This window comes from Amphibalanus amphitrite, unplaced genomic scaffold (genome assembly GCF_019059575.1).
Source record: "Amphibalanus amphitrite isolate SeventyFive unplaced genomic scaffold, NRLGWU_Aamphi_draft 000379F_arrow, whole genome shotgun sequence".
NCBI lineage: Eukaryota > Metazoa > Arthropoda > Thecostraca > Balanomorpha > Balanidae > Amphibalanus > Amphibalanus amphitrite.
Window position 1 is genome coordinate 488,516 of NW_024881873.1, and position 25,415 is coordinate 513,930.

A 25,415-nucleotide genomic window follows, 5' to 3' on the forward strand; every position below is an offset into this window, starting at 1 on the left:
CAACATTTGACCTACTTTTGACCGGTCAAAGGTCAAATTTTCGGAAAAATAGACTTTTTCAACTTTCGGCGGCGATTGCGGCAAAACGGTGAGAGGTATCGACTTGAAACTTTCACTATCGTGTTCCTTGATCAATTCTCTATCGTTTGGTATGTATTTCGTTTCCCTAGCTCTAAAAATGGCGCGTTGGGAGCGCCGGAAGTCGGCAAGGTCACAGTCGGCGGCAGAAATTCGAAAAATCAAAATTTAAATTTTTGAAATCTGATTGTATTTTTTGGATTTGGGAGGTCCATTTGCTCCCTATAGAAGCTAGTATTGCTGTATATTCCCATTGAGGTGACAAGAATTAGCAAAATAGTGGTTCGGGCGCTTTTCAAAAATAGTACCGGACGCTGTTCCTCTTGTGACGTCATAGCTCCGTGACCTGACCTGACCCGGTCAAGTTTTTTATACCATATGATAGCCAATACTTGCCCCAACATGCATGGGAAGTTTCATCACGATCCATCAACCGATCTCCGTACCACCGGCAGGAAACCTCGGGCGTTGGCACTCAGTTTGTGAAAATCCGGCCGGAGGCTGTTCCCTTTGTGACGTCATAACTCCGTGACCTGACATGACCCGGTCAAATTTTTTTTTATCAAAAGATGCGCAAGGTTTGCCCCATAAGGTACCCAAAATTTGGCGGCGCTGCACGCCGCCGTTTTTGCACTATTTCTGAAAAACCTCAGGGGGGGGGGTTGCACCAACCCCCCCCTACATGGGCGAGGGTTAAAATGTTAGCCGAGGCCCTGATCCCTGTGACGTCATCTTTGACCAGACCTGAAAATGACCTTAGTAAAAATTGTAGATCTTGACCGTGCGTATCCGATGCCGTTTACCGTTTGTCGCTGCGATGTGTAGTTTTTGAGATCTGAAGGGGGGGGGGGGCCGAATCGGCCCCCCCCCGCCAGTTTCTTGTCCCGGCGCAGCCCGCCAGGAATAGGGTTAAATTTGGTATGTGGATAGAAGGTGGTAGGGACAATTATATTTATTCCGTTTTTTTTCGAAATTCAAAAAACTAAAAAACTTTTTGGATCTGTCGGCTATCATATTCATTTTTTATTTTTGGAGGTCAAAATCCAAAAATTTAAAAAAATCCGAGATGGCAGTTTTATAGCCCTGTTGATTCTACACCTTTTATGTCTGAAACATTTTTCTGTAGGTGTCTAAAACTGTAGGCCTGACAGCTCTTCTCGCGAGCCCTTTTTTGTCGAAAATTACAGAAATGACGTCACTCCGACGTCATTAGCGGCCAGCCTATCATAGTCTTTGAATTTGTTGGTCACAATGTGCAAAAGCTATTCGCGGGAGGGTGCTGAAGGTTTGGTGACGATCGGCACTGCGGTCTTGGAGATATATCAAAAAAAAAACTAAAGGGGCAAAAAAAAAATCCCCATCCCCACCGTCTGGAGGGTTAAGGAATTGGGAAGGTCATGCCGCCGCAATCTTTCTCTCGTAAATACAGCTGGTAATTCACTGGGCCATGATTCCACGGAGAGGCACTCGCCTGATACAGACGTCGGACGCTAACTGATGGTGCGCTATCGGATAGTCTCGAGAGCTCGTGGATAGCATAACGATGGCACCACATAGGGACGGATGCTCCTTTACACGTGACCACATCGAGCACACTCCTCCTATTTACGTAACACTGCTGGCCTGAGCAAGAGCTGTTCTTCTACGCCATGTATACCGGGCTGGTAGTGCTTGTCCTCCTGCTGAGGTGAAGGCTGTTTGTGCTATCACCACTATCACGGCGGACTTTCCGTGATCACTAGCTCCTTCACCCTAACTATAGTGGCGGAACTGTTTTCATCCACCGCTTCAGGTCTTTGGTTGAGCACTTCATCATATGATCTCCGGAAACACGGGAGATAATAGCCGTTTTCACGACGGACTATCCGGCGAGTGCACCTAATTTGACCAAATCTGCACCTAATATCTTTTACTGCAAATATCTTTATTTTATGAATTTATTTCAGTGTTTTAATCGATGATACTCTCTGATAATATGACAAAGCAGGCATATAAGAAATTAGTGCAACCCTAACTGATAGCTACTAAGAGATACACTGAACCTAATTTGACCAAATCTGCACCTAATCTGATAGTTGGGGCATTCCACGATAGATCGTACCACTTTTTTCCAATTTGACACCCTCATCTCTCGGATTTTAACGATAATTGGTCTAAGGGGTAATCAGGAGCTCTGAATCCTCCTGTAACAATTTCAGGCTTATCAGATGAGTGGTTTTTGAGTTATAGTGTATAACATGTTTTGGATCTTGCGTTGCAGCCCCAAGTTTGGTGGGCTGTAACTCTAAGACGGATAATCCAAATGCCAAATGCTATACGGCATTGAACTTGCATTGAAACAAAGAATAAGATGCATTTTTAAAATTTTGAAATATAAACTATTTTTGATATATAACACATCGAGTTTACTTTCATTTGCATTTTTATGCCTTTGGGACCAAATTTTTTTGAATTTTTATTTACTTAAAAACATGTTTGGATAATTTTTAAGTAGTATGCAAAAAATTAGGAAGGTGTTCTTTCTATAAATGTACTTATTTTGCGTCACCGTAATGGTCTCGAATTGTGATTTCGGAAGAGAGCCTACAAATGGTGTGGTAAAGCTGCCTAGTGACATCACTGGTTACTGAAAGTTCAATTGAAGTCATTTTTGCCTCACTTTGCATTGTTGACCTTGCGTGACGTCATTCGTACGTCACTAGGGTCATAAGAGTTTTTCGTCAATAACTCTCGATCAAATTGAGTTAGAGAGACGGGAAAGCTACCAATGGACTCGGGAAGACCTTGCGAATCGAATGATGTGCAATGTGATCTCATTCACCCAGCTTCGTGGCCTGACCCGACTGTTAACCATCTCTGTGGCGGCGCTGTTTGTCCAGCGCCGCGCTGGTTGGCTTTGCCCCGGACTCGGACGGTCACGTGATGCCCGGGGGCTGGCTGCCGGTTGGGCCGCCCGGTCGGGGAGCGGGGCCAAATACACGGCAGTGTGCTGACCCGAGGTCAGCGACTTCAGCTGACTTCACCAGAACAAACAGTATACCATTCGACGCGCCGGAGCTAGACAAACACAAAGATGCTAAAATCGCGGCTCTGCGACCATTTGTTACGAAGTTATCTATCAAAAACCGGACCCGTCATTTGGGTCACTTGAAATGACCTCAGGGGTCACCAATGAACCCGAGACCTTAAAATGTGGTATCATTCGACGCATCTTGTAACGGCGCACATGCTCGTTTTTTCCGCAAGGTTCTAGCTCCATTAAAGGCGAAACGGCGAGCTGGGGTCATACCGACCCCCCGGAAACCCATTTTGTATACATTTAAATGAGGAACTTATAGAAAGAACACCTTTCTAATTTTTTGCATGTCGATTTTAAAGGACCTGAGGTTTATTTTGAAGAAATAAAAATGGCAAAAATTTTGGTCCCAAGGGCCATTATAGACAATTAAAAAAAAATATTACGACTTTTTTCAATATGTAAAGCTTTTCTTTCTGATTTTAAAAATACTGTATTAATCTTTGATTCATCGTTAGTTCAAAGCTGTTTACCGTTTGTTGCTTGCTTAGCTCGTTTTTGAGTTATAGCTCATCAAACTCACCCTTACAATCTGAAGTTTAAAAAATATTATGCAATGTAACTCAAAAAGTTTTCATCTGAGAAGTCTGATATTTTGGTAGGTGTTTTTGGAGCCTATGATTACCCCTTGTACCAATTTTCATTCAAATCTGAGAGATGAGGGTGACGGGCCTGGTACGATCTATCGTGGAATGCCCCAGTTGGAGATCGTTCCCGGCGCCAGAATAGCAGTTGTCATTTTTCCCCATTGACTTATAATGGTGAGGTCACGAAAATGACCTGACCTCATATGACCTTTAGGAAAAATCCGAGATATACAAATTATGAGACTCATAATGGATACTAGATCCTGCAAGTTTCAGTTCCCTGTGACATCTCCTCTGGCAGTGACGGCGTTGCGAAGTTGCGACATCTGAAGACCGTGCAGAGGTTCACTTATGACGTCATAGGTTAGTGACCTGACCTGACCAAAAAATGCGGTTGGTGTCAAAAGATCCGGCCTGAATCAAAGGTCAGGTATGCCAAGTTTCAGCTCTCTATCGCCAGCGTGTTCGGAGCTATCGCGAAAACCCTATGGGGGGGGGGCGGCACCCGCCCCTCCCCCCCCCTCGGCCGGCGAGGGTTAACATTTGAAGCGTATTTATATATTTCGCTAAAAGTTTTTCCTTCCATCGTGAAGCCCATGGTCTAAACTATCAGGCTAGACCCCGAAAATATTGATAAAGCCGTCTAATATATATTTTTTCTTTCCTACATTACCTGCTATTTTTCTCCGTACGAAAACGGGTCCACGATGCTTGTCGCGGAACTTAGTGTTTGGGCTGATGTGGCGTGGACGCTGTACACCATAGACGAAAAATATTTGCAGATTCGTGGTCCATGGACATTTCTGAACTAAGTGACAGTTTATTAACTAAATTTGCGAAAGGTCGGCAAATCCACCAATGTCGCGCTAATTCCGGCCTCGGTCCGGGGTCCCATCGTGCAGTGTGACGAAATTATTCAGGGTTAGGAAGGTTACACCGGCAGACCTTATCTACTTGGTAATCGAAGAACTGAAATACCAGCCAGGGGTTGCAAAGATTATCTTTACCCCAAGCCCCTAAGCTTTATTGACAGGGCATGCTTTTGCTGCTCGCGTTGATGCTTTTATCGAAGTAGGTACTTAAAAGACCATTCTTTCAAACATAAGTTCACTATGCCTGTTTTGTCAAATTAATGATACAGTTACGTACAAATCACACAAAAACCATGATTAGACTACTGAGCGTGTAATCAAAATGTCATGCACTGTCGTCCCTGCACCAAGCATTCTCGGGGCAACCGACCCTATCGGAGAAGCGACGAGTGCTCTTCACTTGTGAGGCAGGTGGAAACAGCCTAACGTGACCATTGTTATCTATACATTCTGGGCGGTTACAGTCAACAAAATCACACCACTATGGGCCGCCACCACTTGAACTCAGAGAGCCGGCGGCCATGTTTTGTCGGTCACTTTTTATGCCAGCAGAGAGTGAGAAGTGAGAATTTGGTGCCAGCACGTCTCCATGGAGATAGAACGGGCAGCCCTGCTCTCTCTCTCTCTCTCTCTCTCTCTCTCTCTCTCTCTCTCTCTCTCTCTCTCTCTCTCTCTCTCTCTCTCTCTCTCTCTCTCTCTCTCTCTCTCTCTCTCTCTCTATCTCTCTCTCTCTCTCTCTCTCTCTCTCTCTCTCTCTCTCTCTCTCTCTCTCTCTCTCTCTCTCTCTCTCTCTCTCTCTCTCTCTCTCTCTCTCTCTCTCTCTGTCACTCTACCGACAATCGACATACATGTATACTTGGATTGACTACTGCTAATTTATCGATGGAAAGCAGGGATGCGGAGCCGTGGAAATTTCAGACGGCTCCGGCTCCGGCTCCGGCTCCGGAGAAAAAAATCGGCTCCGGCTCCGGCTCCGGCTCCGGGTGAAATGTCATGGCGGCTCCGGCTCCGGCTCCGGCTCCGAGTAAAATGATCCGGCTCCGGCGGCTCCGGCTCCGGCGGCTCCGGCTCCGGCTTCTACGCAGTACATCCCCTATGCGATCAATTAAATACGGGTGGAAGAAAAAAGGCGATAGGATTGGTACACGTTGCTTCTGTATTTGTATAACAAGGCTAGTTTGAATACCACATTGTTTTACGCCTTGTACTGTCAAACCGAACTAGGTAAATAATTGTTTCCTCTTAACCCGGCAGTTGCTGGGGTATTTCGCCACCCACCGTTTGCTGGGGGGGGGCGTTAAACGCCCCCAGCCGATAACTCGAGAACCAATAGGCGCAGCGAAACGCACGAGGCGGCAAACGAAAGAACGCGACGAGACGCTTCAGATGAGTACTTTAAAGTTGAATTTTGAGGTCACAGGTCAGGTCAAGGTCAGGTCAAACACCTGAAATCGGGCTTTCAGTAGCATGGACTTCAGGACTTCGCAATGGGCGCCTCTCGTCATAAACTCTGTCAAAACGGTGCACAATCCATCATATAAGGCCTACAAGAGTGTCAGCTCCATGCAGGGGTCAGTCAAGCATAGGTCAGGGTCAAGGTCAGGTCAACCGGGCAGGCACATATCCCCGAAAATAAAAACAGATATTCGCAGCCTGTGACACATGTTTTATGGGTAATTTGGGGCGTAGAACACGATGGTGACATTCATTTTATCATATGTGTACGTGTTTGGCTAAAAAAGTTCAAGTTAAGAAATTCATGTATCATGGTCGTGAAGTAGTCACGAGAAATTGCCAAGATTCAGTTCAAGATTTTGGAAAATGCGGAACGATAATCAATAATCGAAGATAGCCATGTGATTCTTCATGGTATTGGCAGTCTAATGGCGTTTACGGCATGTCTATATGTCTATTCTGTGATTTTATATGATTTTTTGAACATATGCCGTTTTTGGTCGAAAACTCAGAAATCATGACGTCACTAAAACCTCGATATCTCAAAAATTTTCCGACCGATTTTTTTGAAACTTTGTCACAATAAACTTCAGTCAATTCCCTACAGATACCCAAAATTTGGCGCGCCTGCGGAGCGCCGTTTTTATGCTATGGCCCGGCGAAAAAAGTGGGGGCGTTTAACGCCCCCCCCCCCCAGCAACTCGCGGGTTAACCCACTAATGCCGGAATTTTTATTTTTTTATTCTTAAGTTGTCCTTAACAAATGTTAACCACACGGGTCCCAGTAAGAAAACTGTGCAAGCTTAAAAAAATTGTTCCATCAGTTCTCAAGTTATAAGCATGGGTCATAAATGACCCAACCGGCATTAGTATAGTCACAAATAAGGAGTTATATCACGAAAACCGATTTAGCTAGATACCTAGTATTGTGTATATTGTATAGCGGTCTCAGCCAAACAATATTAAGAGGCAATGCTTTGCAACGTCTCATTGGCGAGGCCGTTGGTGCCACTGGCAGGCCTGTGGTGCCCCTGTTAGGCCTCTGGTGCTCCTGACGCTGTCAGGGGCACCATAGGCCTGACAGGCCTGTGGTGTCCCTGGAAGGACTGTGGCGCCCCTGGGCCCTGACAAGCCTGAGGTGCCCCTGACAGGCTTGTGCAGCCCCTGACAGGCCTGCGGTGCCATTGCTAGGCCTGTGGTGTCCCTGGTGGGCCTGTGGTGCCCCTGCTAGGCCGCTGGTGCCCCTGGGTCCTGGCAGGGCTTTGGTGCCCCTGACAAGCCTAAAGTGCTCCCGACAGGCCCGTGGAGCCCTTTACAGGCCCAAGATGCCCGTGCGAGGCTGGTGGGGCCCAATGTGAGGTCGATGGTGCCCCTGGCAGGCCTCTGGTGCCCCTGGCAGGCCTCTGGTGCCCCTGGTATGTCTGTGGTGCCCCCTGGCAGACCTGTGGTGCTCTTGCTAGGCCAGTGGTGCTCCTGCAGGCCTGTGGTGCCCATAACAAGCCTGTGGTACCCCTCACAGGCCCGTGGTGCCCCTCGGCCGGCCGAGTCTCCGGCCCGCCCCGCGTCACGGCCCCGCATGACCGGTCCGCTCATGATATCCCAACATCGCAACACTAGGCCTGTGGTGCCCCTGTCAGGCCTGTGGTGCCCCTGATAGGTCGGTGGTGCCCCCGGGCCCCAAGGGAGGTCATGAGTGACCCATATGACCCCCCTCCCTTGGATCCGCCACTGTGATCTGATCACAACCCCCAGAAATAAATAATCGTATAATCATTAGTTGCTTCCCTTGTATTCAACATACGAGAAAATTGACAACACTATTGCCGGCTGGGTCATTTATGACCCAATGATATTTATCGAGGGAAAAAAGTTATCCGATGGCGACAAGAAGGGCAAAAATATACATCACGCCCTTTTCAGACAAATTTAAATGCCAAGTGGACGATCATTCAACAGATAGTAAAGTGCAAACATGATATATTACTTTTTGGGACGGCGCGCCATTGCCAGTGACCGGCGGCTGTGCAGTCCCGTCGTCTTTGGCTCCAGAAACTTCAGTGGACGAGCTCACACAAGTTTTATGCGGCTCCGACGCTTGTCACTGAACCCACAAATCCAACAAAACACACGCAAAAGTTCCTCAAAGTGCCACTTGCCTCCATTGAGAAAAAAACATTAAGATTTTGCTTTTGGGTCATATATGACCCAAGCGTATGACCCAAGCGGCATTAATGGGTTAAGAAAAGGAGCCGGAGTCGCCCCCTTTTTTGACGGCTCCGGCTCCGGCTCCGGCTCCGGGCTATATTGTTTCACGGCTCCGGCTCCGGCTCCGGCTCCGGGCAAAATATGCCGGCTCCGGCGGCTCCGGCTCCGGCTCCGGCTCCGGCTCCGCATCCCTGATGGAAAGAGTTGCGTTTTGGAACACAATTCAGAGTGTGTTTACTTTTTGTTTGCAACTGCGTATTTATGATGAATGTGTATATGTGTGGGTGCTTGTGTAATGTGTAGGTATGTGCGCGTTCAAGTGTTCACACCTATCTAAATCCACACCAGCAGATGAGGGCCGGCCCGAGAATGACAGCTGATGGGCCTCCTAAATCCTACAGCCCAGATAGTAGGACAGCCTGAAGTGATTGAAGGTCATTGACACGGTCTGGCTGTCTGAGAGAGCGATACAAGGGATTATTTGTGTGCGTCTTCAACAGCCCATTGTCACCTTCTTATGACCCAATGACTACTGCGATAAGTGACAGATAAATAAAAATTATCATTTTGTGAGTTCCTTGTCTACATTGACCGTTTTCGCGACGGACTATCCGGCGAGTGCACCTAATTTGACCACATGCATTTATTTCATTGTTTTAATGCGATGATACTTTCCGATAATATGACAAAGCAGGCATATAAGCAATTAGTGCAACCCTATCTGATAGCTACTAAGAGACACACTGAACCTAATTTGACCAAATCTGCACCTAATCTGCACCAAATGTGCACCAGATGTGTACCAGATGGCCGTCGTGAAAACGGCTAATGTGACCAAGATTAACCTGTCAGGCACAACTTTTGTGTGGCCCATGTTAGCTGATGAAATTAAGTATATGAATGAATAATTAATATCTCAGACAGATATCTCAACTTTGGCTGAGTTTTTCAATATATAACAAAAACTGAGCCCGGTTAGCTGCAAATAACATTAAACTTTGATCGCTGGAAGGCAATCTTCAGTTTCCCCCATTTTTCTGATGTAAGTTGGTACCTACTAATGCTTAACCCGCGCCCCGTAGGGGGGGGGGCAAAAGGGCCATTCTTGTCCTTTTCCAAAGATATCTCCTAGACGGCTGCAGATGCAGATATCGCCACCAAACTTTCACAACCCCTCTGGGCATTAATTTTACACATCGTGATAAAACATTTTTCTAGAGGCTATGATATAGGTTGGTCACAAAAGATGTGAGAATTACGTCATATTCTGCCATTTTCGACCCCAAAAAGGCTTCACGAGTAGAGCTATCAGGCCTACAGCTTTGAAGATACAGAAAAATGTTTTTACATAAAAGATGTAGAATTGACAGAGCCACAAAACTGCTGTCTTGGATTTTTCAAATTGTTGGATTTTGACCTCCAAAAAATATAAGAGTGATTTTTTGAATATAATAGCAAACGAAATCCCATTTTTTCGAATTTCGAAAATCGGAATATATTTGTTAGTACCTAACGTATCCCCAATCCACATACCGATACCTCTCTTTTTTGGCCAAATTATAGCGAAAAAAAAAACTGTTCAACAATGATGACGTCAACTTTTTAAACTCAATTTTTTGTTTAAATTCAAGACCACGTAATGCAAAAAAGGACTACCGTTAGACTTCCAGTGACGAGCTGCAACGAATAGATAACCACTAGGGTTACCCGCGTGCTCCGCAACGCGAAGAAGGGTTATTTGTGACCAGTGGGTATTGGGTTGGTCTGTGTTGATTTGGTTGGTATCCATTTCGTTCGAATGCTTTTTGATGGCCAAAACAAAAAAGATACATCGCATCGAGGTGCCCCTGTCGTATTATCATGCGTTCTACTTAAGAATGATTCGAAAACTGGCGTGAAGTCTTTTGAGGGCCATCGATGAATTTCGCTAAAAATGACGATGTAATGGTTTGGAACATTTACATTTTTTTAAGAATACTGTTGCTTATAATGTAAAAATGAAGATTGAGCCTTGGACAGAATTGAATGCTCTTTCCAACGGTACCATTTTCAACTGCCAAACGTATCAGGTTATACAGCAAAACCCGTGTGAATAATAAAGTGGCACATCATCGACACACACCATTTTCTCCCGTGATTTGTACCACCTTGGCGTCGATCAATTAGCTATTCACAATTTTCCCATGAGAGGCGGTACATTTCTCTTGCCCACAGGCGTTGTTTCAACTCGCTCTGTTTAACGGTCACCTAAAAATAAAATCAAGTCCAAAATCCGTCAAAAACCGCATTTTTTTTCAACAAAAGTGCCCTCACGGGTGCACGTGGCACGTGCCTTCCTCTGCATCGTACACCATTCGACAGCCCGCTCAATTATCTACACGATGCTGTTTTCCCCGTGCCGATCGGGCCCAGGGTTACCGAGATATTGCACGGGGATCGGACCCGTGTCGGGCAAATTCGGCCATTTTCGCCCGATTTTGCAAGGCGATTTATACATGTAAAGTCTATGACGCGAATTTGCACTTTTTGAGCATGCGCCACGCGCTCACTACCAATCCGATCGAGCTAAGACCCCTCAAAGGCACGTCGCGCATCCTTGATCTATAAGTTGTGCAAATTTCACCGGGCTAGGTGCAACGGTCTGGCCTGTAGTCCACGCAAAGCACCACCAAGTCGGGACCTCGGTAACGGACAGACGCACCCTCCTCAAATAGTAATATAGATTTTATGCAAAAATATCAACTTTTAAATTTGACCTTATTTGACTTGACCTTAATCGCATTTGTCATGTAAAACGGACCATAAAACATGTATCCAGAGGCGGATCCAGCTCAGAGTTTGGGGGGGGGGGGCAAACCATAACAATTTATCGATTCTTTCCATGCCTCGTCCATAGGCGTACCTAATGTTAAAATTATGCCGTTGGGGGGGGGGGGGGGCAAATGCCCATTTTGCCCCCCTGGATCCGCCACTGCATGTATCACACGACACTTTCATTTGACCTGACCTGTGACATCATCGGTTAGACCGAGGTCAATGAAATTTGGTCAATAGTTAGTTCCGTGGTAGGGCTATCTATCGAACGCCGTTTGAATTTTGAAAGTCGGCCTGTAAATTTCCGAGGTCTTAGGGGGGGGGGCGAAACGCCCCTCCTTCCCCCTTACTCTACAGGTGGTAGGGTCCACCGATAGCCCTACGGGGTGCGGGTTAACCCGTGCACCGACGAGGGTCCACGCCAACTTTGCATAGGCGGGAGGGGGGGGGGGAGGAGACGGATAACCGCCCACCCCAAGATCTAAAAATAAAGCAAGCTAGCGACATGCGGTATATGGCATTGGATTCAAAAGGACAAGGGCTACAATGTTTACTAAAATGTTTAAGATCATTGTCAGGTCAGGTAAGAAATGACGTCACATGAATCAAAATAATAAAGATAGCGGCATAAAAGGTCAAGAGAGTTTTCAAACTAGTTCAGCCTGAAAAGGTCATTACCGAGCTGTGGGATGATAGGATAGGCTGGATTGGACAGTGCGGGACACCGACAACGATCTACAGAAGCGAGGCTGTTCCGGTGGAACTGGAATGTCCCCTGGGAACAACCCGCCAGCGCTGAAACGGTCACCCCGGAGAAGGTGTAATCCTGACGTGGATTTGCCCTCACCACCCAGGTTGCCAGGTGGGGTTTCCCGCTAGCCCTTGACCAGGTGGGGTTGCCCGCTAGCCCAGAAAAGAAAGCGGGAGGGGGATGGAAGCGGATGGTTTTGTCCTGAGTAAGGCAAGGACGAATGCGAACAGGTAACAGGTCAGATGTGATCTGGTTCTAGATAATCAAATTTTCAGTTTACGCATAAATATGGTTAACTCAAGAGGACTGAATTAGCCCTTCGCAATCCATCGTTTTTTTTACGCTAGATATTTGCGAAAAACCGAAGGGGGTGCATCCGACCCCTTATTCCGCGCCCCGTTGGGCTCTGCCGAGCAACGCGCCCTGTTGGAGAGGGGGGAGCAATTTGGCCCCCCCCTAAGATCTCGAGAACCACGCAACCTAGCGACAAGCGGCAAGCGGTGTTGGATAGCCCTATCAGGGAACTACCTTGTTACCCAATTTTATTGACCTAGGTCAAACCGATGACGTCACAGGTCAGTTCAAAGGCCGAACTTTCACCGTTTACAGGCATTTCAAGAAATGCGTTGCAAAATCGAGTAAGATGCATTTCATTGAAAAGCATCGATGGGGAAATATTCTTCAAAAACATTTTTTGCTATTTGAGGTCACTGATACCAGGTCAGGTCACAGAGGTCAGGTCACTGGGGGGTCACAATATGAAAGTGTCGTGTGATACATGTTTTATGGTCCATTTTACATGACAAATGCGATTATGTGGGTCAGGCAGCCTTTGGGGCCAGCTAAGGTTACGTTTTGGTCAAGGTCAGGTCAAGGTAAGGTCAAGGTTAGGTCAAGGTCAGGTCAAATTAGGTCAAATTTTAAAGTTGATATTTTTGCATAAAATGGGTGTCAGTTCGATGCAGCTCGTCACGGGGAGTTCAATGGTGGTCTTTGTTTTGCCCTACGTGGTCTAGAATCGCTAAAAATTGAGTTACAAATTTGACGTCATCATTTTTGAACAGTTTTTTTCGCTATATCTTGGCCAAAAAACGCGATATCGATCTGAAATTTGGTATGTATATAGAAGAGCGCAAGGACTATCACATATATTCCGGTGTTTCGAAATTCGGATTTTTTTGATTTTTTAATTTTTCTAAAAAATCAATTTTTTATCTTTTAGGGGTCAAAAACCAAAAATTTGAAAATCCGAGATAGCAGTTTTGTAGCGCCGCTTTTTGTCTACTAGACCATATAAAGAACTTTGAAATTGCTTGGTAACTGTAGATTTGGTGAGCGTTTCAAGATTGCATGTTTTTTGCTCATTTTTGCTCGAACATGACCTCAGTTTGACCTCAATAACTCCTGACCTAAGGTGACCTAAGACTTGAAATTTGGTGTGAAGGTGTCAACTTGATGCCCAGGAAGGTACCGTTTTCTTGCTATTCAGGAAAAACCACAGGGGGGGGGGGAAATTGCCCCCCCCCCCAACGGGGCGAGGGTTATCAGTGCGAGTTATAAACTAAGTTTTCCCCGTGACGATGTCATAGGAATAGTCGATCTACTCCAGCGAACCTACCAAAAAACTGCCAACCTTTAATTATTATATGTACTGTGCGAACTGCAGTGCATACCGCATATTATGCACTCGTCGGTTAGACATGTATACTGCGCGCTTCTCAGTGACTTAGTGTAATGCTCTGCGACTCGTGATGTTTGTGATAGTGTGCCGTTATCGAACACGAGACCTCTGGGTGGCGCTGCGCCGACCTTGAATGTGTGCTCAGAAGAGGGGGTGGCACACAGAGGGAGCAGCGGGATCTCCGGCCACTTCAGACAGCCGGTGGGGGGACGGACTATCAGGTGGGGCCGGCCGGCCGGCTATCGGGCGGCGCCGCGGCGGCTCGCGCCGGACCGCGCGCGGCAGCACCTGCCAGTCGTGCCGGGGCCGGCCAGCGGTGAACAGGAGCCTGGAGGGGAGCGCGCCAGCAATAGGGACCGACTGCTAGCTGCCTGACGCCGCCTGCCGTCCACCGTCCACCGCCCACCGCCCGCCGCCCGCCGTCCACCGTCCACCGTCCACCGTCCACCGTCCACCGTCCACCGTCCACCGCCCGCCGCCCCCCTGGTCCATCATGGAGCCGAGCACCCGGTACTCGGCGCTGCTGGTCGCCGGCCTGCTGACGCTGGTACTCGGCGTCGTGCTCGGCTGGTACGGCTTCCCCACCATCATCGACAACATGATCGAGAAGGTACGTTCTTGAAGGCGTCTGGCTAGAGGTGGCCGGCGCCCGCCGACCTCCGTGCGCCGTGCATCGGCGGCGAGATGTGACGGGAGCTGCCGCAGAACTGAAGCCGGGGGTGCTGCTTAGCTATACGACGACCAGTTGCTGACCTGATCAAAGCTTGATGTTCAATTCATATTTCATTTGACGTCTTCTGATTGGCTTCTGAGCTAGTGCAATTAACTAATATGCACATGGAGTTTTCAACTTTTGCCTGTTGTAATATTTACCTGGTTCCCTGTAGTGTGCACCTTAACTGTAAGGATTATATTGCATAATTTGAGTTGAATGCACAGTCACATATTCGTTTCGTCCTCGACTTGCTGTGAGTTGACCTAGAAATTCCCGTCCGAAACTGGGGCATTGTTCGGACGTTACTGCGCGGCGTGCTGCGGTGAAGACGGACTGACTGGCGCGGCGGCAGGAAAGTTGGATGCGTCAGGTGGCGAGCCGGTTTTCCTTAACCTTCCAGCCTCTGTGAACGAGCTTGATGCGCCGACAAGAACTGGTCCATTTTACCGCTTCTGTAAGAGCCTTTATTTCACAATAACTTATACGCTGCCATAAAATGTAAGGGTATGACAAAATCAGGTCGTTTCAAAGATGCAAAACCATTTTGATTTATTCGAGTTTATGCTTTACCAGTAGGTACTCTGGTCTAAATTTTGTTTCACATCTAAACACTTTAAAGCTAACTATAAAGCTGTACAACTTAACGCGACACTCTCAAATTTTATTCCATCAGACCCATGGTGGTGGCTGGCTGATTTTTTTTTTAAAGTGGTTCCTAGCCTTATTTGCGCTGGTATTGGATAAGATTCAACTCGATTTCAGCACAAAGCTAACCTATGCTAGATGTAAGGCAATCCTTTTCTGGTTAATTGTGCAAGTTATGCTGCAGAAATAACTACGTCAAAAAGATGTATCGTTCGGACGTGAGATTTCCAAGAATAGGATAAGTGTGTGGGGACGTACGTAATTATTGTGTTTTAGACCCATGATGAGCAAAATGTGCAGATGGTACTAAAGATAGCGTATCAATATGAAGCATGTTCTTTGCACAACGATTCTATTTCTGGGCCCTGAAATAGGGAATAACATTTCTTCTTCCCAGTCACAATCGCGTTGTTTGACAGCATTAGTGCCTTTGCTATGTAGGAAAGCAACCGTCCATACGTTTAGTTTGTTCTGTAAAAAATATGTGCAATCAAAATTACGTCTACTTGTGTCAGACCTCAGGTTCTGACATGATTTCCTCCGACACCGCAACCACCCATTCCACGCCACAATGCGTGCAGTTGGCTGTAAAGCCTGTTGTGAATGGCACCAATTATACGGTACCCACCGCGGTGCCTTGTTCTTCATGGGCTTGTAGCGTACCGAAATGTAAAATAAGGTCACTCACAAGCCCAAACATTATTGAGATTCTGGGATAAGACAGCGTCTGAAATCACGCAGCTCACCACGAGCCTGATCCTGACAGAGCCGTTCAGGTTTCTGGCCAGGCCATCACGAGGTGCAGTGTCTCGGGCCGTCGTCGACCATACAAATACACGGCTGTCGGCGGGCACTAACGGAACTGAGATATATCACGCAATTTTTTGAGTAAATATTCCTATATAGGTGATTCTCGGACACGGTGATATGCACGTTACTTGGCTAGTAACTCATGTACTTGATCTACATAGCTGCGTAACGTTTGGATGGCTTTCGTCCGTCTTTTTTTGCTTTTCTTGTTATTTGTTTGTTTGTCAGTTTCCTTTTTGCCGAGTAGGTGAGAAGAGAGGGCATGCATGCGCAAATACGCTACCTCTATAGGGATGCAATGATATGTTACATGCAATATGTATGCAAGCATGTGTCATACACTGGCCATGGAATTCGTGCCATGATGGTCACCCAGATGCATCGGCTAGTAAAATTCGGGAAGAATGAATTATGCTTCCAACAGCAAAACCATTTTTTAAGCAACAATCATTTTAACTGGTTGTATGTATGTGCACTGGGGAATACTATGCAGGTAAATATCCCTTCACGCTAGACTGGGCCATGTGAGGTCTAACGAAGTCGTGGAAGGTCTAACGCCCAAATCACTACTGCCCAAATCACTACCTCATCACGGCGCAACGTGCACGTCACACCGTTGTTCGCTGAGCTTAATTGGCAGAATTTAGACAAACTTATTGTGGAAAAGGATATTCTCACGATTCATAAGATTCTAAAAGACGGAACTTATTCCGCAAATCTAAAAACTCTTGTCGAGTCCCGCGCAGACATATCAGCACGCAGCACCCGGGCCGTTGAAGCTGGGCAGCTCCAGCTACCCAAGGTGCGCACTGAACGTGCCCGGCGCTTCTTTACCTACCGCGCCGTGGCTAGCTGGAATGGAGCGCCACCAGCTGTCCGGGAGGCGCCGACCGTTAGGCAGTGCAAGAAGAATATCAGAGAGAATGCGTTAGTGTGATAGTTTGTGCAATGTTTATATCTTAGGTGTCATTGTTCGTTCGCCTTTTAGGTCGTTTAGTACCGCTCCATTTACTGTCATCTTTTACATATATTTCATGTACCTATTGGATGGTGATTTAGCTTACCTCAACATTTTATAGATGCTGTTATCGTGGTATTTTAATATTCTTATCGTGTTCTTGTATTTTACTTTTCTTTTTGTCTTTTTATCTATGCCCGAGATGTGAGATGATTTTCATGTATACTGACACTACAACGTAAAAGCCACTACGTGGATGTTGTAACGAGCCTAAATAAATAAATAATAAATATAACGGAAAGTGAGCGGAGTCGCCCAGTGACCCAGCGCCATTTCCGTGAAATATTAGGAAGATTCACTTCACGCTTCGCGCTCGCTCGTGTTCAGCTGGGTGTTTTCCCAGCTCTGCTTTTGGACAGCTCACTCAGTCAGGCAGTCATCGTAGCGGCCCTATCTTCCGATCTGCGGCGCGTGTGAAAGGTGTTCCGAGTCATGCCGACCAGCACTGGCGGCCGCACAGAAAGTACGTCTGGCTATCTATACCGCAATCTGAAGGCACCACTCGGCGGATGGCGGCGCTTTCAGCACTCAAGTGCCTCAATTGAAGTGCCTCAAAAACTGAAATACAGCACTCACGTGCCTAAAAATCGTGTCTCGCGTTCATGTTCAATGTTTATGACCGTACATCGCCTAATGGCTGATGATTGATGACGCATGCCATTTATTTATAAGCAATAAGCATTTAGCATAGCTTGCGTTGTGTTATTTAGTGCTTTGGGTTAGGAAATCGAAATCACCAAACTATATCTGTTACATCCCAGCTTACCCAATTGCTCCTATTTATTTTTCGGCAACTCTTATCAGATCATTCTTGTTACCCGTCTCCAATGTTTCTGTAACTCGTTTAACCGTTCTCCACGGTATGAATACGATTGAGCTCATCCACTGCGGCAGGTTTCGTGACCCGCGCCGCGCTGGGGGGGGGGGGAGGGGGTGTTTTAGCCGGCCCAGCAGATTTTTCGCAAATATCTAAAAAAAAAGCGGCAGCGAACACCTTATCATGCTCTATTCTGCACATGCTGTTAAAATTTCAGACCTGGGTCGCCCAAGGTCAGGTCACCAGGTCACGCCAAGTGACCTTACCTTAGAAAAAAGCAATTAAATGCTCGCCGTAGCTGCACCGACTTAACGATCGCTTTGCAACTTTTAGCGATTGATATATCAGTATCAGATATATCGGTATCAGTATATATGTTGCAGGCACTTTAGAAAATCAGTCATTTTGTAAAATGCCTAGGCATTTTACAAAAAGACGGCTTTTTGAAAAATGACTGAACGCAACCAGGCTTTTTTCAAAATGGCTAGCCATTTTACAAAATGACTAGGCATTTTGCAAAATGCCTGACCAGCATGGAACGTAGATCCCACTACAGATACTATGATTAACAGTTTTTGGACGTCTTCCTATACCCTATAGGTATGTACGTGTTCAGCCTGTAGCTGATCGATTTGAAGCTCTGTGATGACGACAATGCTGAGAAACGACCAGGTTGAGTTGCAGACTCGGCTGTAGCATAAAGCATTGTTTAGTTAACGCTGTAAAAACTCCCAAGTACATCAACGCCGTTCATGTTCTGCATGAAACTAGACCTAACAAAACCAGCCGGAGACCGGCCCTAGTCAATAGGCAGGCCCGGTTGATGTACAATTACATGTAAACGAATGAGTGTAGTCTTTGTTTGATTGTGTCTTTGTTTGACAGCTTTGAGTACCTACCTACTTGCATAGTCCCAGTTAAAAATATCAAGCTCCACATCGGGAGAATCATCAGGTCGCTTGGCGTAGGACGAGAGCGTTGGTTTCAGAAGACACTAACGCCTAAGTGTATGGGATCGAATCCTCGCGACCTCTAATGGTTTTACAGATACAGGCCGGCATAGGGCCAGTCGTTTGTTGACGCTCCAGATCGATCATTTTAAATCCAGCAGCGTCGCTGACGTGGGGGTTGGAAATGTCGCGGGCCTGCACTTCTCAAAATAGAGAGAGGTATGTATGGACTTCCCACTGCTGGACTCCTCTGGTCATAATGCTGGACTCCTCGGTCCACCTATACATGCTACCAAAACGTACATAATTAGGTACTCATATCTACAACACGCTGCTCAGTCATTTTGTAAAATGGCTAGGTATTTTGTAAAATGCCTAGGCATTTTGCAAAATGACTGGAGAGTCAGTCATTTTGTAAAATGCCTAGGCTTTTTGCAAAAAGCCTGGAAAATCAGGCATTTTGCAAAATGCCTAGGCATTTTACAAAATGACTGATTTTCTAAAGTGCCTGCAACATATATACATGAGCTGGTAAACTCTGAATTTTGATATATATGTGACCTAAGGCTATGGTCAATTTTCCCGACATCTCCATCATAAGTCAAGGGGAGAAAATTAAGATGCGCCGCTTTTAAGCGAACGTCAAACTTAAACACTCTAAAACATCATACGAGTATACCTAAAAGGTAACCATGACACATTGACTCGGAAAATTACCTCCCATGGCCCCTTGTTATGCCCCTGAGGTTATCTCAGGTCAAGAAAGGTCTGCTGCAGTTTTTTTTTACAATATCTTTTGATAGAGACATTTTAGAGCGATGACAACACCTTAGATGAATTCAGCTATAGATGAACTCAGCTCGACGACATGGCGATTGACTGATATCCTGCATAACCCTTTTCGGTCAGGTCACGACCTTGACCTGAGGCTAAATTTTCGAAACGACATTTCAAAGTCAACTTATTGAGCATTCGAGGTGTCTCGACGAGAGGAACACGGTACTTGCAAAAGCATTTTCGTGACATTTTAGAGTAAAAAATTATTGCAGAAAACGTGTTTCGTAAAAACGGCTATTTTAAGAGTTTTTGTTTTCTGGAACCGTTGGTTTGAGGTCAAACCTGAGAAGAGAACTTATGCCAGAAGGAGCGTTAAAAGAGCTATCGAGTATGCTTTTTCGCGGCGGCTGTAGCTGTAGGTTGGCTCCCGAGCTATGCCCCGATTTGTCGAAAATTGTAAAAATAGGAGAAAATTGATATTTGATGACTTTTGACCAGAATACCTTATTCATTATTGTTGACGCTCTTTCGATACCACTTATTGCGTGTGACTACGTGGTCCAAGAGCCGAGTTAGACGGAGGAGGGGGGGGGGGAGGGCGTGAAATCACCCCTTCCTCCAGCACTGTATGTAAGTACCTACCTACGGAATACTCGACCACCAGCACGGCGCGGGTTGTAAGTAACTGACCAGGAACACTGTTGACAAGCTGTTCAATTTTTGCAGGAAATGGTGCTGACCGAAGACTCGGAGAGCTTTGATCCCTGGAGAGCTCCAACGTCAGAGATCGATGTGTTCATGCAGTTCATTATGTTCAACGTCACAAATCCTGCAGAGGTTAAAAGAGGAGACAAGCCAATTTTGGAGGAAGTCGGTCCATTTTCATACAAGTAAGTACCGTAGGCAAGTGAATGTTTCATTTTAATATAAGACTAGGTAGTTTTTTTTGCTCTAAGCTTAATACGAAATGAAATTAGATGAAATATTGTTCATTCAATATAATTTGTTCTAAAAGACCGAGAAAAGAACAGGGCATACGGTGTCGTTTCAATGTTTTTAGATTTTGGTAATGCCTTTTGGCTTTTACTTAGCACAGGCAGATCCAGAAAGGTGGTCCGAGACGCTGCGCCCCCCCCCCGTCAATCTTCAAATTTCAGCTCTCCGCGGCATTCGATTTCATTGCCGCGGTCTTTTTGAACAAGATATATTCGATGTGCCATATAAGTGCCACTGTTTCTTTTCATTCGCACCGGTATTCGGTAGCCTGCTGCTATACTTTTTATAGCTTGTGAAACTTGAGCTAAGTTGATCGCTTAACCCTATTAGTGGCAGGGGGGGGGTTGTTTTTATCCACCCCTCAGGTTTTTCGGGAATATCTCCGAAACCGCTGAAGCTACGATGCTGAAATTTTCTGACTTTTCCTAAAACTAAATTGGACACATTCCCTGAAAATTTCAAGTTCATAACTTTACCAGGGGCGGCTCCAGAGCACTGGGAATCGGGGGGTCCTATTCGTGAAGCGAGTCATTTGGGCGAAGATCACGATGCTGCACCAGTTTTACGAACAGTGAATGAAAGGTATCATGTGATAACATATACAAAGTTATTGTGCATCCTCTTTTGACACGTTTTTGCTATAATAGGCGGATCCAGGCGTCCAAAAAGGGGGGTTATTTTTTACCTCCCAACATAGGTGCCCTGACACCGCCTATGCATGACCAATACAATTTTAGTCGTTCTCTCATAAGAAAATTGTAACATAACAAGACCATTGCCACCCTTTTTAGAAACAGTACCAACAAAAACCTTATTTACTATACTTTTTGTGTACCCCCAATCTCAATGATCTGTATCCGCCTATGATTTTTGAAAATGCATATTTTTAGGATCCATGTGAATTCCTGGTTCATTCTCTATCGATCGGCAAAAGTTGCGTTAAGATTGGTTCAGAAACCTGGCCGTGATAAACAGTCTAAAATGTATCTGCAATTTGCCCGTTTTTACCCCCCTCTACCCCCCTATTGACATTTTTTAATTTTTTTTTTAGAAATGTAGATCTCGTTGAGCCACATCGAATGCCGTTTGAATTTTGAAAATCGGCCCGTTAGATCTCGAGATATCAAGGGGGGTCGTAAACAGCCCCCCCCCCCCTGCCACTAATATGGGGTAGCCAGGAGCCTGCCACTAATAGGGTTAACTGAAGTATTTGTATTCGTGTGTGTTATGACAATCTATTCTTACCTTGATTCTAAAAAAAGAGCGGTTTAATCGCATCTCTGGAAATGTTTCCTCCATCACGTTTCCATTCACCGATTCCTTTGGAAATGCAGTAAATACAGCTCTCGTCCGTAAACTATACTGCGGCCGGCTGTTTGGGTTTCATGTTCACTCATGGTGCGGCCAAGACATGACGGTGTGTGACCGTGTGATGGTGTGTGTCTGCGCAGGGAGAACCGTCAGCGCATCAACCTGACGTGGTCGGAGGACGGCACAGAGCTCACCTACTACGAGGTGATCTCCTACTTCTACGACCAGCCGTCGTCCTCGCCGGACGTCAGCGAGGACACCATCATCTCCACCATCAACGCGCCCATGGTGGTCAGTACACGGGGTCAGGCCCGGCTCACCGGTCCGTGGGACACGCGGACAGTCCTCAGGGGTCAGTACAGTTAGTCAGCGGGACTCACTGGTCTGTGGGACACTCGGGCAGTCCTCAGGGGTCAGTACACGGGGTCAGCACCCGGCTCACCGGTCTGTGGGACACGCGGACAGTCCTCAGGGGTCAGTACAGGGCAATCTGGTCCGAACAGGGACGGCTCTGAGTAGGGACAACTTGCTGTCTGAGTAGGACAGTCTGGTCGGGGCAGGGGACGGCTCTGCAGCGGATAGGGAATGTGCCCACGTCGAACTGTCACAGATGTGTGTGCCTCGCGTGTGTCCGATAAGAGTGCGTTTCTGACGATTCATACCGTGATATTAACCTGACCCCAGGGTCTCGTTTCATAAAGCGAGTCCGTAGCTTACGGCGGTTTTTGGTCTTGTATTGCAAGTGCATGTGAAGCGATGACGATAGTTTGAATCGTTGAATTATTTATCTGGCAAGCAAGAGCAGAAGGGAGGAGGTGTAATAAATCTATCGCTTCACATGCACTTGCAATACAAGACAAAAAACCGCCGTAAGCTACGGACTCGCTTTATGAAATGGACTCGCTTTATGAAACGAGGCCCTGCAGGTTACAGATTCATACCGATGGCGAATGGACATTTTTCTCTCCCTCAGGTGCTCGCTGCGATGGGAGACGAGCTTCCCCTGGGAAAGTCAGTGCTCTTTGGAATGATTAACACGTATGAGAAGGGAGAGAGTTTCAAGCTGTACAAGGCTGGCGAGCTACTCATGTCCGGTGTCGACGACCCTCTGATGGCGGCGGTGGCTGCCAGCCCGCTCTCTGTTCTGCTGCCGCCCACCTTCAGCGATGGAAAATTCCGGCTCTATGGGGTAGGTCATCATACGGATGTGGGAGAAACGTTTTGTCATATGGATGACTGGTTGTCTATGAATTGTAAAATCGGCTTTCTCTTTGAATGTACCTATACCGAATTATTAGTTGAGATATAAGTGTTGAGACGTTTCCACTGTAAATGTTTTTTTTTTTTGTAGCGAATGCATTGCTTCTGCATTCTGAAACTACCTCTCATAAACAGCCCTAATCCAACCAGCGGACGGTGACTCCTGTGCTAAGGCAGACACGCTGCCTCTAACGCTAGCCGCTGGACCGCACTGCAGTACAATAACACCGTAGACGGGCCGTACACGATCAAGACGGGCAAGGACGACATCAACCAGTTCACTCGGATCCTGTCGTACCAGAACGCCTCCGAGCTCAGCTACTGGAGCACTGACTACTGCAACATGCTGAACGGCACCGACGGCATCACCTACCCGCCCAACACGGGCGAGGTGGACCGCGTCTACATCTTCAACAAGGACCTCTGCAGGTCAGCTGCCCGTCGGGGCAGCTCCCCCCACCCCCGATCAGCTGCTCAAAGAGCAGCGCCCCAACGATGATCCCTGCTCAAAGGCCCAATTGCATATCAATCATCCGTATTGATGACCTGAACAAAGTGCAGGCGATTTCATCGCACGACCATGGCTCCATTAAAAGTTAGTGTAAAAAAAACAACCAATGACCCACCTTTTATGATCCAACATAACCTTTGGAATGACCGCTGGTCATCAGCTGCACTGCATCTGTCCATCGCATATGGGCGGAGTGGTCATGTTTCAGTAAATATCCTAAGGTTCTGACGCGTTTGTTCAAATAAGTATTTACTTGAAGGTACTATTCCCCCTTTGACTTATGATAGTGAGAGCACAAATCTGACCTGACCCCAGGTCACAGGTGTGAATGATACGAGATAGAAAATTATTTGAATTGATTCTCTAATCCTTCTAATGCACCGAGTTTCAAAGTTTTTATTTTATTTTATGAATTTAGTCCGAACCTTTTTTTGATGGGAAGGATTGACAAGGACAGAGCCCCCGCTAAGCGAAGCTTGTTGCGGTGACCCTGCCCTCTACTCTCCGATCGCGCAATTCCAGTTCATATATGGAAGAATTTAGAGTCCAAAGTTTAACGTGCGCACATAGCCGCCCACGGCCGGTCCCCTCACTGACTTCACCTGGCTACGGCCTGCCACCAACCGCAACCATACCTGTCAGGAGGCCCAAAAATGTCAAGCGCCTGTCGCGCTTCGAACCCGGACTGTTGTATAACTGGGAACGCGTGCTCTCACCAAGCGGAGTCCAACGCTCTACCGACTGAGCTACGGGACCGTCTAAGTTCTAAGAGATAAGTTGAAAAAATGTCGAAAACGATATTTTCAGAGGCATGACTTTTTTTAGAGGCAAGTTGACCTAGTGGCATGACCATTTGTGACCGGGGAAAAATTAACACACGATGCAAAATTGATGTATAGCTAAGCAGTCAGTGCAAGCAGTGATGTATACCTAAGGCAGTCAATGCTCCAAGTTTCATGGCACTGCGCGACTCGGTTTTCTTTACGCACGCAAAGAAAACTTTAAAAATCTGGAGTGTGGCCAAAAACTCGCCCCATCTTGGCGAGAGCTCATCTCTATTAGCTCTAATGCTTCATTGCCTTGATTCTTAGTTTACCTTTTCTGTGACTTAACAAAAAAATAACTTTAATAAAAAAAACCGGTCTCATGTTGGTTTCGGCACTTAAGAGGAGTTTCTGGTCCCATTAAATTGTGTTCTCTTCCACAGGTCGATTTACCTCGACTACGAGAAGGACGTGGAGTATTTCGGCATCCCTGGCCGCCGGTTCGCGCCCACCAGGGACGTCCTGGAGGACCCCGCCATCAACGAGGACAACCAGTGCTACTGCGTGGGAGAGTGCCTGAAGGCGGGCGTCATGTCGCTCAGCCCCTGCCAGTACGGTCAGTGCTCCAATATTCACTGCCAGTACATGCAGTCAGTGCTCACTACCAGGACCTACGGTCAGTGCTCCCTGCCCCTTCCTGTACTTGTCAACTGCCACGGTACCCTCGGCCTGCGCGGCCAGCGTTCCCTACCAGTACAGTCAGCGCTCCCTGCCATTACAGTCAGCGCTCCCTGCCAGTACAGTCAGCGCTCCCTGCCAGTACAGTCAGCGCTCCCTGCCAGTACAGTCAGCGCTCCCTGCCAGTACAGTCAGCGCTCCCTGCCAGTACAGTCAGTGCTCCCTGCCAGTACAGTCAGTGCTCCCTGCCAGTACAGTCAGCGCTCCCTGCCAGTACAGTCAGCGCTCCCTGCCAGTACAGTCAGTGCTCCCTGCCAGTACAGTCAGTGCTCCCTGCCAATACAGTCAGTGCTCCCTGCCATTACAGTCAGTGCTCCCTGCCAGTACAGTCAGTGCTCCCTGCCAGTACAGTCAGTGCTCCCTGCCAGTACAGTCAGTGCTCCCTGCCAGTACAGTCAGCGCTCCCTGCCAGTACAGTCAGTGCTCCCTGCCAGTACAGTCAGCGCTCCCTGCCAGTACAGTCAGCGCTCCCTGTCAGTACAGTCAGTGCTCCCTGCCAGTACAGTCAGTGCTCCCTGCCAGTACAGTCAGCGCTCCCTGCCAGTACAGTCAGTGCTCCCTGCCAGTACAGTCAGTGCTCCCTG

General features: G+C 47.0%; 1 protein-coding gene across 2 annotated transcripts in view; it reads left to right on the forward strand.

Moving 5' to 3' along the window:
• The window catches only part of LOC122390027 (lysosome membrane protein 2-like), a 64,657-nt gene that overhangs the window by 35,645 nt on the left and 3,597 nt on the right, over nt 1–25,415 (forward strand). Inside the window, exons 1-6 of one of the 2 annotated variants that reach the window (XM_043382595.1) lie at nt 13,825–14,129; nt 19,978–20,141; nt 21,699–21,849; nt 22,532–22,747; nt 23,036–23,247; nt 24,537–24,709. In XM_043382595.1, coding sequence (XP_043238530.1) covers nt 14,013–14,129; nt 19,978–20,141; nt 21,699–21,849; nt 22,532–22,747; nt 23,036–23,247; nt 24,537–24,709 — 1,033 coding nt within the window. In that variant the 5' untranslated portion in view covers nt 13,825–14,012. Of the gene's footprint in view, nt 1–13,824; nt 14,130–19,977; nt 20,142–21,698; nt 21,850–22,531; nt 22,748–23,035; nt 23,248–24,536; nt 24,710–25,415 lie in introns of those variants that run through there. The other variant, XM_043382594.1, reaches the window with a different exon arrangement.